This window comes from Ranitomeya variabilis, chromosome 8 (genome assembly GCF_051348905.1).
Source record: "Ranitomeya variabilis isolate aRanVar5 chromosome 8, aRanVar5.hap1, whole genome shotgun sequence".
Taxonomy (NCBI): domain Eukaryota; kingdom Metazoa; phylum Chordata; class Amphibia; order Anura; family Dendrobatidae; genus Ranitomeya; species Ranitomeya variabilis.
In genome coordinates this window covers 173,034,274-173,047,208 of record NC_135239.1, presented here as the reverse complement: position 1 = coordinate 173,047,208, position 12,935 = coordinate 173,034,274, and the positions used below count along the sequence as shown (strand labels likewise).

Here is a 12,935-nt window from a genome sequence, read left to right as displayed (position 1 = left end):
CCTGCAGCAGTTCATCCCTAGAGTTAGTGAGACTCAGGTGATGAGCTGACCCATCACCGCCATCATCTGTACTCCAAATGAGTAGGTTCTGATATCCATGCACCTGAGAGCAGCATGATGTAGGGACAGAGTCACTTGCTGGTCTGCATGCTGTCAATTTGATAAAATCAAGGTTTTCTCTGTGGCAGACCTAGCACAGCTGAAATACTGAGCCCCATATAACCACGCCCACACCAGATTGGCAGAAAGCTCTCAATCAGTGGTGGGGGCGGGGTTATACAGAGCAGTTGACTAGGAGTCATGAGGCAGCTAGTCCTGTAGTGATAATCTCCTTCTGATAAAACCCTAATTTGATTGAAACAGCAACATAGCCTAGTAAGGGATACATCTGCCCCTAAATCATGCTGGTCTCAGAATACATGGCAAAAATACTGCCAACAGATTTAATTTAATAGCATACAGTTCCCTTATCCACAAAAAACGAGGCCTCACTGGTGTGTATATAGAAACACATAAAACAAAAGGTCCTACCTTAGAGTCTGCTGTTGAGTTTTCTTTTCCAAAGTTTGTTCGGTGGACTTCTCATTGTTTAATGACTTTAAAATGACAATACTTTTCACATCCTGAACTGAAGTCCTCATTAACTTATAGAGTGGCAAAAAGTTACTTTTATCATTAGGTAACACAAAGGAAGCAGTGACGGTAAAGGAGTCCAAAATGAATCGGAGTACGTGACTGTCCTGAAGCCACTGCTCACGGTCAGTGTAGCGGTCTGCGGGATGAACGACGACAGAGGAGATAGGAATCCTACTCAGTCTCCAGGAGTTGTGCGAATAGTCAGCCATACTTTTATCCTGACAGATCATATGGAAATCAATCCTGATTATGACCATATCTTGTGGTGTGAGAACCAGCCACACCGGACACGAATTACCCAAATTCTGCTCAGAAATGTCACGTTTAGTCAAACTAATACAAAAATCGGAACCTAACTTGGTGTTCTCAAATGGAAGACCTTCCAGCCTTGAATGGTCCTCTTCACAGTAAAACAGACAGACTGGGAAATATCCTCGCACTTCACAATCTACTAGATGAATCTGATGCTTCTCAATGAGATGTTGGAAAAACCCTTGGATTCCAGTTCCATGTAGCGCAGAAGAGTCGTGGGGCAAAGTCGGACATTTTTGTGACCACTGTGACTTCAAACAAGAGGACAACTCTTCCAAATTCGGAGCATCTGCCAAAATAATGACAAATTCTTCTCCATTTCTCACACCCAATGCCAGGCAGCTTCCTGGAATGAGGAAAGTCATTTCACTTAGATCTTCAAAATAATAATAGCCAACGAGTTTCATTATGGAAGGATGGAAAATATGCTGGTGAAGTTGGTCACTGCGCATCTCAAACAAGGCAAGTAAGGCATCAGTTACCACAAGGCATGACGGAAATTGTCTAATGCCACAGTCTCGCCGCCGATGGACTGAGAAGTTCCAGAGAACTCGTATAATGCTGAGATTGGGGTCTTCTAAAAGAGGTCTGCTGGAAAAACTCTGGTCTTTTTCATGGAGTCCCATTTCAAAATAGCCATCACCTGGCTCACAACTTCTAGGATCGGCTCTTGGATTACCCTGCTTATCCATTACTCCGGCTAGATGTGGCTTTGGTTTTAATGCTTGGGCAATGGATGTAGAAAGGTAAGGGATGAAATCTTCATCTGTGATAGAATAGGAAGCACAAAGGATAGGAAATAGAGAGCTGTGAAGATCTGTTACTGATGGAGTTTCCTCTTCTACATGGCTAGAAGGACCAAACATAACATCAATAATATTAGAAGTGAGGAGAAAAAAAAAATACAACATGCACAAAATATATTTTACAGAGGTTATCGGCTGTATACAAATTCATTTTTATTAGAAGGGTCCATTGATGATATTTTGCTGCCGGCACTTTTAGCAATCTGTGGGCGCGCTTGGTAGTACATGTGGCCATTCATATTCTAAAAAAGTAAGGAGATGGCTGAAAAACCAATGAATGAACCATTCATCTTGTGAACGATCGGTGCGTTGTACAGTTACACTGGCTGAATCGCTTTCCTTGGAACGCTCGTTTCTTCATAATCGGCCGATCTAGCTTAAAAATCATTGCAGCACATCGTCCTGAGAAAAACAGAAAAAGTGCTGCGGAGAACATTGATATTTTACGCACACAAAACTAATGTGTTGACAACAGTTACAGTTGTGCTCAAAAGTTTACATACCCCGGCAGAATTTTTGCTTTCTTGACCTTTTTTCAGAGAATATGAATGATAACACCAAATATTTTTCTCCACTCATGGTTATTTGTGGGGAAGCCATTTATTGTCAAACTACTGTGTTTTCTCTTTTTAAATCATAATGACAACCCAAAACATCCAATTGATCCTGATAAAAAGTTTATATACTCCATTTCTTAATAGCGTGTATTGCTTGAAGTCTTTTGTGGTAGTTTTGGATGAGGTTCTTTATTTTCTCAGATGGTAAAGCTGCCCACTGTTCTTGGCAAAAAGCCTCCAGTTCCTGTAAATTCCTAGGCTGTCTAGCATGAACTTCGCTCTTGAGATCTCCCCCGAGTGGCTCAATGATATTGAGATCAGGAGACTGAGATGGCCTCTCCAGAACCTTCACTTTGTTCTGCTGTAGCCAATGACAGGTGGACTTGGCCTTGTGTTTTGGATCGTTGTCATGTTGGAACGTCCAAGTAAGTCCCATGCGCAGCTTCAGGGCTGATGAGTGCAAATTTGCCTCTAATATTTGCTGATAATGTGCTGCATTCATCTTTCCTTCACCTTTGACCAAGTTTCATGTGTCTTTGTAGCTCACACATGCCCAAAACATCAGAAATCCACCTCCGTGCTTTACAGTAGGAATGGTGTTCCTTTCACCATAGGCCTTGTTGACCTCTCTCCAAAGGTGAGATACTTTGTGGCATTTGCACAGTAGTGGCTTTCTTCTGGCGACTCGACCATGCAGCCCATTTTTCTTCAAGTGCCTCCTTATTGTGCATCTTGCAACAGCCACACCGCTAGTTTTCAAAGAGTCCTGTATTTCAGCTGATGTTATTTGTTGGTTTTCCTTAGCATCCCGAACAATTTTCCTGGCAGTTGTGGATTAAATTTTTGTTGGTCTACCTGACCGTGGTTTTCTTTTTTAACAGAGCCCCTGATTTTCCATTTGTTAATCAAAGTTTGAATGCTGCTGACTGGCATTATCAATTCCTTGGTATCTTTTTGTATCCCTTTCCTGTTTTATACAGTTCAACTACCTTTTCCCGTAGATCCGTTGACAATTCTTTTGCTTTCAACATGACTCACAATCCAGAAACATTAGTGGCTGGATAAAAGATGCAAGAGTCTGTCTGGATCCCAGAAACTCACTCAGCTTTTATGCACACACACTGATTACAAGCAAACAGGTCACAGGTGAGGATGTTACCTTTAGTAGCCATTCAAACCCATTTGTGTCAACTTCTGTGCATGTTATCAAGCAGCAATCACCAGGGTATGTGAATTTTTGATCAGGGTCATTTGGATGTTTTGGGTTGTCATTATGATTTAAAAAGAGAAAACACAGTAGTTGGACAATAAATGGCTTCACCCAACCACTAACCATAAGTGGAGAAAAAGTTTTGGTGTTATCATTCATATTCTCTGAAAAAAGGCCAAGAAAGCAAAGACTCTGCTGGGGTATGTAAACTTTTGAGCACAACTGTATGAAAGTGTGTTCGACCTTTTATTAAAAGTTCTTCCATCTGCTATCTAGCTGACCAGCAGTGGTTTAACAGCCAAGAATCGTCCAGTCTACACGCATCCTAAGGGTATGTGAACATGTTCAATATTTGCAGCAAATCTGCTGCAAATATTGAAGATTTGGCAGGTAAAAAGCAGCATAAAATATGTACATTCATATTCATATGAATAGTTAAACTCAGACAGAATTCACATGTTGCAGATCTGAAATTTCCTCCAAAGGAAAATATAAGCCACTTATGGATGAGATTTCAAAAATCACATTCAGTTTGCTGGGACAGTAAAACGCTGCTTTTATTCACAGAAAAAAACGCAAAATGTGGTCATGCCCTTAGATTGGCTTAACGCTTCCTGCTGTGGCCAATTTTCATTACATGTCTTGAAACAGCCATACTTTTTGTTTTTCGACATAGACGTATGATGGCATGTCTTTTGTATTACAATGTGAAGAGTAGATTAAAGAGCGACCATTTTAATTTTTATTTCATAAATCAAGAGTACACAATATATATTTTACCCGCTTTCTCAAAATTCTCAGTTCAAGAGTAACATCTGTATTCAATGAAGACACGTTTTCCCATTACTGAGATAAGAGATAACAGTTGCTGCTCATAAGACTCTATGGAGAAGGGAGTAAGCAAATGGGAGGAGCTCCTTCTCCAGCTCCTCCCTCTCCCATAGAATATAACGAGCAGCAACTGTCATCTATCTCACTAATGGGAAGATCTGTCTTCACTGAATACAGATTTTACCTGTGACTTTAGAATTTTTGAGAACGATCAGTCCAGGAGGAGAAAGCAGCAGATCTCTCTGATTAGCTATATTACAAAGTTGCTTATTTTTAGCTGTACAATTGATTTATGAAATATAATTAAACAATGGTTACTTTTGCTAAAGTGATTAAAAAAAAAAAAAAAAAAAGAAGACACCTCACCTGATCAAATTAAGATTTGTGTTGTTGTTTGGCAAAGAGTCGTCAGATGTAGTTTGCTGGAAAAAAACAAACAAAATCATGCCAGTCACCACGGCATATCACTCACAAGTAGGGAACATCATGTGATAATATCTGGCTCCAGTAGGGAATATATATATATATTCTGTGTGTTTGGTAATTTTAGAAGCACAAATCTCAAACTGGAGCAGAAGACGGGAAAGAAGAATATGCAGCATACTTCATTTTACTGAAATATCTATTACCTACAAATCAATAAGAACAAACTGAATGCTTTGCCTTTACAACATGCAGGTCCAATAGATTTCTTTCATTACTAAAGCTGGCCATACAATTTAGATACCCGTCGTCCAAAAGCTTGTTTAGCCAACAGCTCTCTCTGTAGAGGCTTCTTACATATGCCCACTCGGTCAATAGGGATAGGGGTATAAGCCGCTGCTATATGTGGCATGTGAACAAAATGATCGGGCATGCTGAAAACCAACTGCCTAACCTCTCTCTCATCTGCTGTCAGAGAGCAAGTTCCACCAAATTCGTTGGAATGGCCAACATTAGTCTAACCTGTACTGCCAGCTTTAGAATACATAAAAAATACCAGAGATTGACATTTGATTAGAATGCAAAGCAACTGAAAGATAGGAGAAAAGCTGGAAGCCACATGGTGATTGCACCCACCCACATAACCAAGATATGCAGAGCGCAGAAGCCTAGACATAAAAGTGCACTGCTAGGAGTAGGGCGATTGTGACTTTTTCCCATGTGACATGCACATATAAGACAAAGTTAAAAAAAAAATAAAATGTTGTGAAAAGTGTATTGTAGCTTTGCTAGTAGGATGGACTGTGTCCGGAATATCACCTCTGTGCTTTGTCCCCCATCATGTAAGGCTTGCTGAGCTCCGCATTTTTGCTGGGAACTTGGGCGGTCAATGTGTGTCAAGCTACTGGAGAATTTGCCGATTGAGGACTTGTCTAAGAAACACAAAACGATCAATCATTTGTAAGAATCACATCCTGGACACCAAACAGATATAGGAAAATGGTGATATATTTACAGGCAGTCATTCCTTTCCATTTGTAGGACAGCAAAGTGCTCTATTATATAAGGTACAGAGTGCACCGTCACTGATGGCATCTTCTGCCCAATCTCCGTCACGTGAGAAGATAGGCTGGGTGTTATACACCGTGCACACAATTATCAGGCGCTCAGTATATTTCATGATTCACTTTATTAATTATTGAACAACCACAGCACTGCCGGCCAGTCCAAAGGGTTAATAAAGCCGAGTATTTAAGAAAGTAAAAGTGAGGTTTTGTCTTAGGAGATCAGCCGTTTGCAGAATTATAGGGTAACTAAATGAAATGTGAATTTTTCCCATCTTAGTTTATTTTCATCTGTTAAAGTGAGAATAATAACCAAATTGCTCAAAATTTACAAAAATAAAGTTTCCCCCAAAAATATCAGTCACCAATATACCCTCCCTCGTCCCTCCCCTTCAATAACCTTCATAAGCTCCAAACATGGAGTTAGTTTCTTAATCTGCTGACTATCAGCTTTTTGGGCACCACCAAGCACAGCCTTCAGACACTCATCAACATGTTTTTTACGACCCTGTTGACTATAAAACTTTTGATAGTTTTGTGATCGCGCCCCAATATCGTAGCAATTAACCGTTTTTCTTCACTGTATTTCCCCCGTTTTGAGAAGGGCCAACAAGTTCTCACTAGGGTTTAGGTCCGGTGAGGAAGAGGCCATGTCGCTATTCTTTTGTCTTTAGGGATTTTACTGGCAGACGAGCAGTGGAGACTTGGATGCCGCGATGGAGCTTTTGTCCTGCGTAAAAATATTATTGTTTTCTTGACATTTGCCGACTTTTTCCTGTACCACTGCTTGAAGAAAGTATCTTCTAAAAATCGTCAGAAAGGTTTGGGAGTTGATTTCGAGTCCATCTTCAACCTAAAAAGGTCCAACCAGTTCTTCTTTTATAACTCCAGCCCATAGTAGTAGCCCACTTCCACCTTGCTGGTCTTTGAGTCGAAGTGGAGATCTGTACCAGTTACCGATCCAGCCACGGGCCCATCCGTTTGGTCCGTCAAGACTCACTTATCTCATCAGTCCATAAAACCTTTGAAAAATCTATCTTCAGACATTTCTTGGCCCGGGCTTGACATTTTACCTTCAGTGTCTTGTTCAGTCATGGTCGGGTTTCAGCCTTCCTTACCTCGGTCTTGAAGACCGCAGAGAACGGTCTGTTTAGTTAATGGCAGTGATCATAACTTTTGTACTTCTTTTCGGATTGACTAGTCAATCCAGGCCAGCAGCGTCTACTTTAAAGATCAGGGGAACATGAGGTTATGTATCTGTGCTGGAAATGAGTATCTGTCATGGGAAATTTCCTATCAAAACATTGCATGGAAAGGCCAGATGTACTGCTGACTATAACAGACTTGTCAGAGTCATTAGTTCATGGACGAAAAGTGACCTGAAAATAATGCAGTAAATTTATCTCATGACAGTAAACAGAAATTCAAGAAATTAAAAGGGAATCGGTCATCATGTTTTTGCTATGTATGTAATCTGACAGCTGCATAATGTAGGGGCAGAGACCCTGATTCCAGGGATGAATCACTTAGTTTACTGGGTGAGACAGTTGTGATAGAATCACAGTTTTCTCTGCTGCAGATCAAGCAGAGCTCTGAATGCTGAGCTGTGTATAACCCCGCCTACACGCCTGATTGGCAGCTTTCTGTGTAGATTAAACTGACAGCGGCCAATCAGTGGTGGGGGTGTGGCTGGACCAGGAGTCACGAGAAGCCTAGTCCACTGGTGATAATCTCCTGTTGATAAAACACTTTTTTTTTTAAATTATACATAGCCCAGTAAGTGACGCACTGCTGGAATCAGGGTGTCTGCACCACCTTCCTGCTGCTCTCAGACTAAATCGCAAAAAAAAAAAAAAAAAAAAAAAAGACAAACTGATGACAGATTCCCTTTAAAAAAAAATCTCATGATTATAAATGGACCAAAATGCTTGATCAGTATTGGGTTCTTGGAATTAGAGCCCATTATTTTACTTTACATAAATTCTATCAGATCAACTTTTCTAAAAGCAAAAAATTCCTTTAAATTGTATTTTTATTACATATCTACATAAGTAGCTTTGGATATAGCCCCAAATAATCTCTTGTCAACAGTGTGATGAACGCTGCCTCTTCTTACCCTCCTGCCTACCACCAAAACAAAAATAAATTCATATACAAAAGGGGTTCAGTTTAAAAAATAAATAAATCTTTAAATGTATTCTTAACTTAAATATACACTCACCGGCCACTTTATTAGGTACACCATGCTAGTAACGGGTTGGACCCCTTTTGCCTTCAGAACTGCCTCAATTCTTCGTGGCATAGATTCAACAAGGTGCTGGAAGCATTCCTCAGAGATTGTGGTCCATATTGACATGATGGCATCACACAGTTGCCGCAGATTTGTCGGCTGCACATCCCTGATGCGAATCTCCCGTTCCACCACATCCCAAAGATTTCATGTTGTTTACGCCAAATTCTGACCCTACCATCCGAATGTCGCAGCAGAAATCGAGACTCATCAGACCAAGCAACGTTTTTCCAATCTTCTACTGTCCAATTTCGATGAGCTTGTGCAAATTGTAGCCTCAGTTTCCTGTTCTTAGCTGAAAGGAGTGGTACCCGGTGTGGTCTTCTGCTGCTGTAGCCCATCTGCCTCAAAGTTCGACGCACTGTGCGTTCAGAGATGCTCTTAGGCCTACCTTGGTTGTAACGGGTGGCGATTTGAGTCACTGTTGCCTTTCTATCAGCTCGAACCAGTCTGCCCATTCTCCTCTGACCTCTGGCATCAACAAGGCATTTCCGCCCACAGAACTGCCGCTCACTGGATTTTTTTTCTTTTTCGGACCATTCTCTGTAAACCCTAGAGATGGTTGTGCGTGAAAATCCCAGTAGATCAGCAGTTTCTGAAATACTCAGACCAGCCCTTCTGGCACCAACAACCATGCCACGTTCAAAGGCACTCAAATCACCTTTCTTCCCCATACTGATGCTCGGTTTGAACTGCAGGAGATTGTCTTGACCATGTCTACATGCCTAAATGCACTGAGTTGCCGCCATGTGATTGGCTGATTAGAAATTAAGTGTTAACAAGAAGTTGGACAGGTGTACCTAATAAAGTGGCCAGTGAGTGTATAGTACTTACTAAGAAATTTTTATTACAAAATGTGCAATGATCTTTAACCATTAGCCTAAGAAGTGATATGAGTGGGAGCTTCTAGTGCCGGTAAGTCATCAGTGCTGCGTATGTGGCGGATGATTATCTTCTTTCGACAGATAAGCCTCCTTGCGTTTGTCATGTCCGATGCATAGACAGAGAAGGGGGCTGGCTTAGGACGGAGTAAAGGTGTCATTTTTGGTCCAGATCCCTTAGCCCTTTAGTCTTCAATCTATGCAAGTATGCGAATATTATAATAATCTTTAGGATTTATGATTTTAGTAGGTTATTTTTTATTGTATTTAAGATATTAAAAAAATCATTAAACAGTTAAAAAACACACACCTACAAATACTGTATTTCAACAGCTGAGCCAGCCCCCTTCTGTCTTTAGATCTACTGCCTTAGAGGAGGGGGCTGGCTTAGCTACTGAAATAAGCTGCTCTGACATACGCAGACATAGAAAACCTTGTGATGTGTCAAGCTCAGGACTGGAAGCAAAGCGTCTGGGATCAAAGACGAAGCGGTTACCGGAGGATCGAGGCACCTGGATCATTCTGAAACTTTACAAGCATGTAGAGATGATTTAGCTTTACGGATTCCCTCAAAAAACACTTTAAGCTCTCACTGAAAATGCACTATACAGTTCTCACGTTCTCTGCTTTAGTTAAGTGCGATATTCTTTTGTACGTTGTTATTTGCATCATTCTTCAAAGATCTTTTTGCTGAACATCTTTGTGTTTTTAGAAATAATAGCTTTTAACAGTTGTGGAAGTTCAACTCACTCGATGGTACATGGAGGTAGAAAAACGGGAACACTGTCTCTTTAAATCTTCGGTTGATTTATTATATGGCGACATAAACCAACAAAGAGGGGAAGTAAAACACAGTTTCAGGCAGAAACAGGAAAACATCAAGGAAAGCAAAATGATGTACATAGTCCATACGTTTGCGGCTAGCAGCCCGCTCTGGAGCAACACAGGGTCAGTCTTTTCTTCCTCAGGACACAAACCACTGGAGGTCCTCCCTCCAGTCCTTCTGCACAAAGACTGCCTCTGGAGCCCAGCTATTTAAGCCCCAGACCACACCCTGGGGTGGAGATAAGGTGGACATCCTCCCACCTGCTCTATGGATGTTCACATAAAAGCCAGCCCATTATGAAAATTAGCTTAACCCCTCACGGTACTTAGTGTGCTGGAGGAAAATACTTTGGGTTTCACATCACTGACGCCATTAGGTGCAGTGACACATCTCCTCTCCAGCACTTTACCAGTGACTTTGTCACACAGTCCTGTTAACACCACCAATATAAAAGTGGGAGGAAGGTGGGTCACAACGCTTTCACAGAGATCCAAAGCTGTGACACTTTTACGGTGTAGCGCACTTCATTGACCCAAAGGTTTTTTTTTTTTTACTTACTAAGTTATGGATTCTCCAGCACATAGAGCGGCATACCTCTCTCTACATCTGAAGCCGATTCCAAGCACAAGTTTATGTTTCATTTATTTCCCTATATTGAGACCATATAAGACCATAGGGAAGGGGGGAATTCAACATTTACAGTAAATTCTTTTTTTTTTTTTCACCCGATTTCTTTCTGTAACTGGTACAGTAGCCCCAGTTAAAGTGGAAAATCCTCCTCCTGGCTTCCTAGCAGAACTGCCTGTGTGTCTTAGAACCAAGCAGCTCCCTAGCTAGACGCTGCAATCGCATGACCGCTGGGTCCGGAGGAGGAAGAGCTGATGATGTTTCCTGTTACTGTACATCTAGTGCTGTGTATGCAGTGATAGGAAAGGGAAAGGCGGTAAAAAAACCACCTCTGCCTTCTAAGGGGGGAGGGAAGGCACAGGATGGGGACCACCCGGATATTTGTTGTCTATACTGTGTCGATGTGTTAGTGGGTTCACACGACGTGGTCACGTTGCGGATTCTTGCAGAGATTATGGCAAAAACTGCTATTAATTTCTTTGGAATTTTCAAAATTAAATCAATCAAAAACTCAGTGGACATTAAAGCAAACAAAAAGCAAAAAACTGCAACGAGACTGCATCATGTGAACTCATCCTCTTTAAAAAACAAAACAGAAATAAGGTGATCAGTTATAGAAATAACATGTAAAAACAATAAATAATTGTGAACAATGGCATTAATCTGGGCTTTCTCTGGGTGATGTCAGCAGGTGGTCCTACGTAGTGACCGACAGTCTTCTTTCAAATACTGTTTAAACTGAAATATACGTCAAGACCGCCCACTGGACTCCTAAGAGTCAAAAGAGTAGGGATCCATTAAAGTAGTACATTGTCACTAGTGATGAGCGAACGTGCTCGGATAAGACGTTATCCAAGCATGCTCGTGTGCTAACCTGTTTGTTAGGCAATCACTTAAAGAGTTGTGGATGTCGAACTGCCACAGCACATGCAGTCACAGGGACTTTAACATATTTTTCGAGCATGCAGAAGACACTAGGAGAGCACAGGAGCATGCTTAGATAACACCTTAACTGAGCACATTCGCTCATCACAAATTATCACCTATCCACAAAATAGGGACTCACTTGCTGATCCGTGTGGTGCAAACCAATGGGAGTCATGAGATCAGGGTTCTGGAGTCATGTTTGGAATGGAGGAAAGGTTTTTTTCTGGCATGGAGTGGAGGATGAGCATGCACACCACGTACAGCGTCCGGGCATTTCCCTCAGTCCCAGAGACAATGAATGAAGCGGAGGTTGAGCTGGTGTCCGTCAGTAGCATTCACCACAGGGCTTTGCAGACCACCAGTTTCCGCACTGCTGGTCCCAGTGATCAGCAAGCTATACCCTACCCTATGTAACACGGGATGGCTTTAGCCCATCTTGCCTAGAGATATTAGCTAGCACTGCACCCACATTGTGACAGGTTCCCTTTAATAGCACTCATAGAAGGGCAATTGGCAGAGCCAAGAGATACATACATGATTACCTTGACTGGAGATAACAGGCCGAGAGAGAGGTGAAGAGGAAGCGTTTACAGGAAAAGAAGAGCTGGCAGATGTGAGCCGGACGTCCTCACTCATCTGACAAATAAAGTGATACAAGAGAGCATGAAATAAGCAGGAGAACAGGCAACACTTAGCAAGACAACAATCACAGGAAGGACTACGGCTGTCATTAGCTGGACTGCACGAGTGAAATAACAAATGCATGAAGCTGGTAGAACCTGTTAACAGGCATGACCGTAGCACAGAGCCAGGGTCTGGATCTTCTCTTCTTACAGAAAAAATGTGTCCGATGTATAGATACCGGATAGCAAGAAGACCCTTTAAGAAACTTCATCAGTAGAACACTGTCTCTAAATGCCATATGCCGTATTTTATTCCCGCTGGTCCTCTGATTATTACTTTTTTTTTTTTAAACTCCGCCACATGGTTCCATAGATGTGTGCTTTTATATTTAATGCTAATGGTCTTTACTAAGAGGGTGTGGTTTACAGGGTAATTATATAGAGCAGTCTAAAGACATGCCCCCATGGAGCACTGCATGAGTCACGCCCCCAGGGAGCCCCGCATGAGTCACGCCCCCAGGGAGCCCTGCATGAGTCACGCCCTCAGGGAGCCCTGCATGAGTCACGCCCCCAGGGAGCCCTGCATGAGTCACGCCCCCAGGGAGCACCACATGAACCATGCCCCCTGGGAGCAAGACGTGAGCCACGCCTCCTTGATAAAGACGACAACAATTAGCACTAAATAAGGCGGCCTAAACCTCTGGAAACATATGGTGGATTTAAAAAAAAAAAAAAAAAAACACAAACTACAAATAAATATGGAATAATCAGAGAAGAAGTTGGAATAAAATGAAAGCAAAACATGGCCACTTTTGACCTGATGACAGGTCCCCTTTTAGAAGTTAAAAATGTAAAATGAGTGGTGGGCTGGATACCATGCAAGGTGGAACACTGAACAGTTAGCATCCACTCATTTTATAGC

The 12,935-nt window shown here is 41.8% G+C and overlaps 1 protein-coding gene across 7 annotated transcripts in view; it reads right to left on the bottom strand.

The window, feature by feature from the left end:
* Positions 1-12,935, bottom strand: part of NISCH (nischarin) — an 81,742-nt gene that overhangs the window by 24,839 nt on the left and 43,968 nt on the right. Inside the window, exons 13-16 of one of the 7 annotated variants that reach the window (XM_077278062.1) lie at positions 11,933-12,026; positions 5,595-5,707; positions 4,719-4,774; positions 532-1,797 (exon numbers count right to left, since the gene is read on the bottom strand). In XM_077278062.1, coding sequence (XP_077134177.1) covers positions 532-1,797; positions 4,719-4,774; positions 5,595-5,707; positions 11,933-12,026 — 1,529 coding nt within the window. Of the gene's footprint in view, positions 1-531; positions 1,798-2,071; positions 2,157-4,718; positions 4,775-5,594; positions 5,708-11,924; positions 12,027-12,935 lie in introns of those variants that run through there. The other 6 variants (XM_077278065.1, XM_077278063.1, XM_077278067.1 and 3 more) reach the window with 6 other exon arrangements.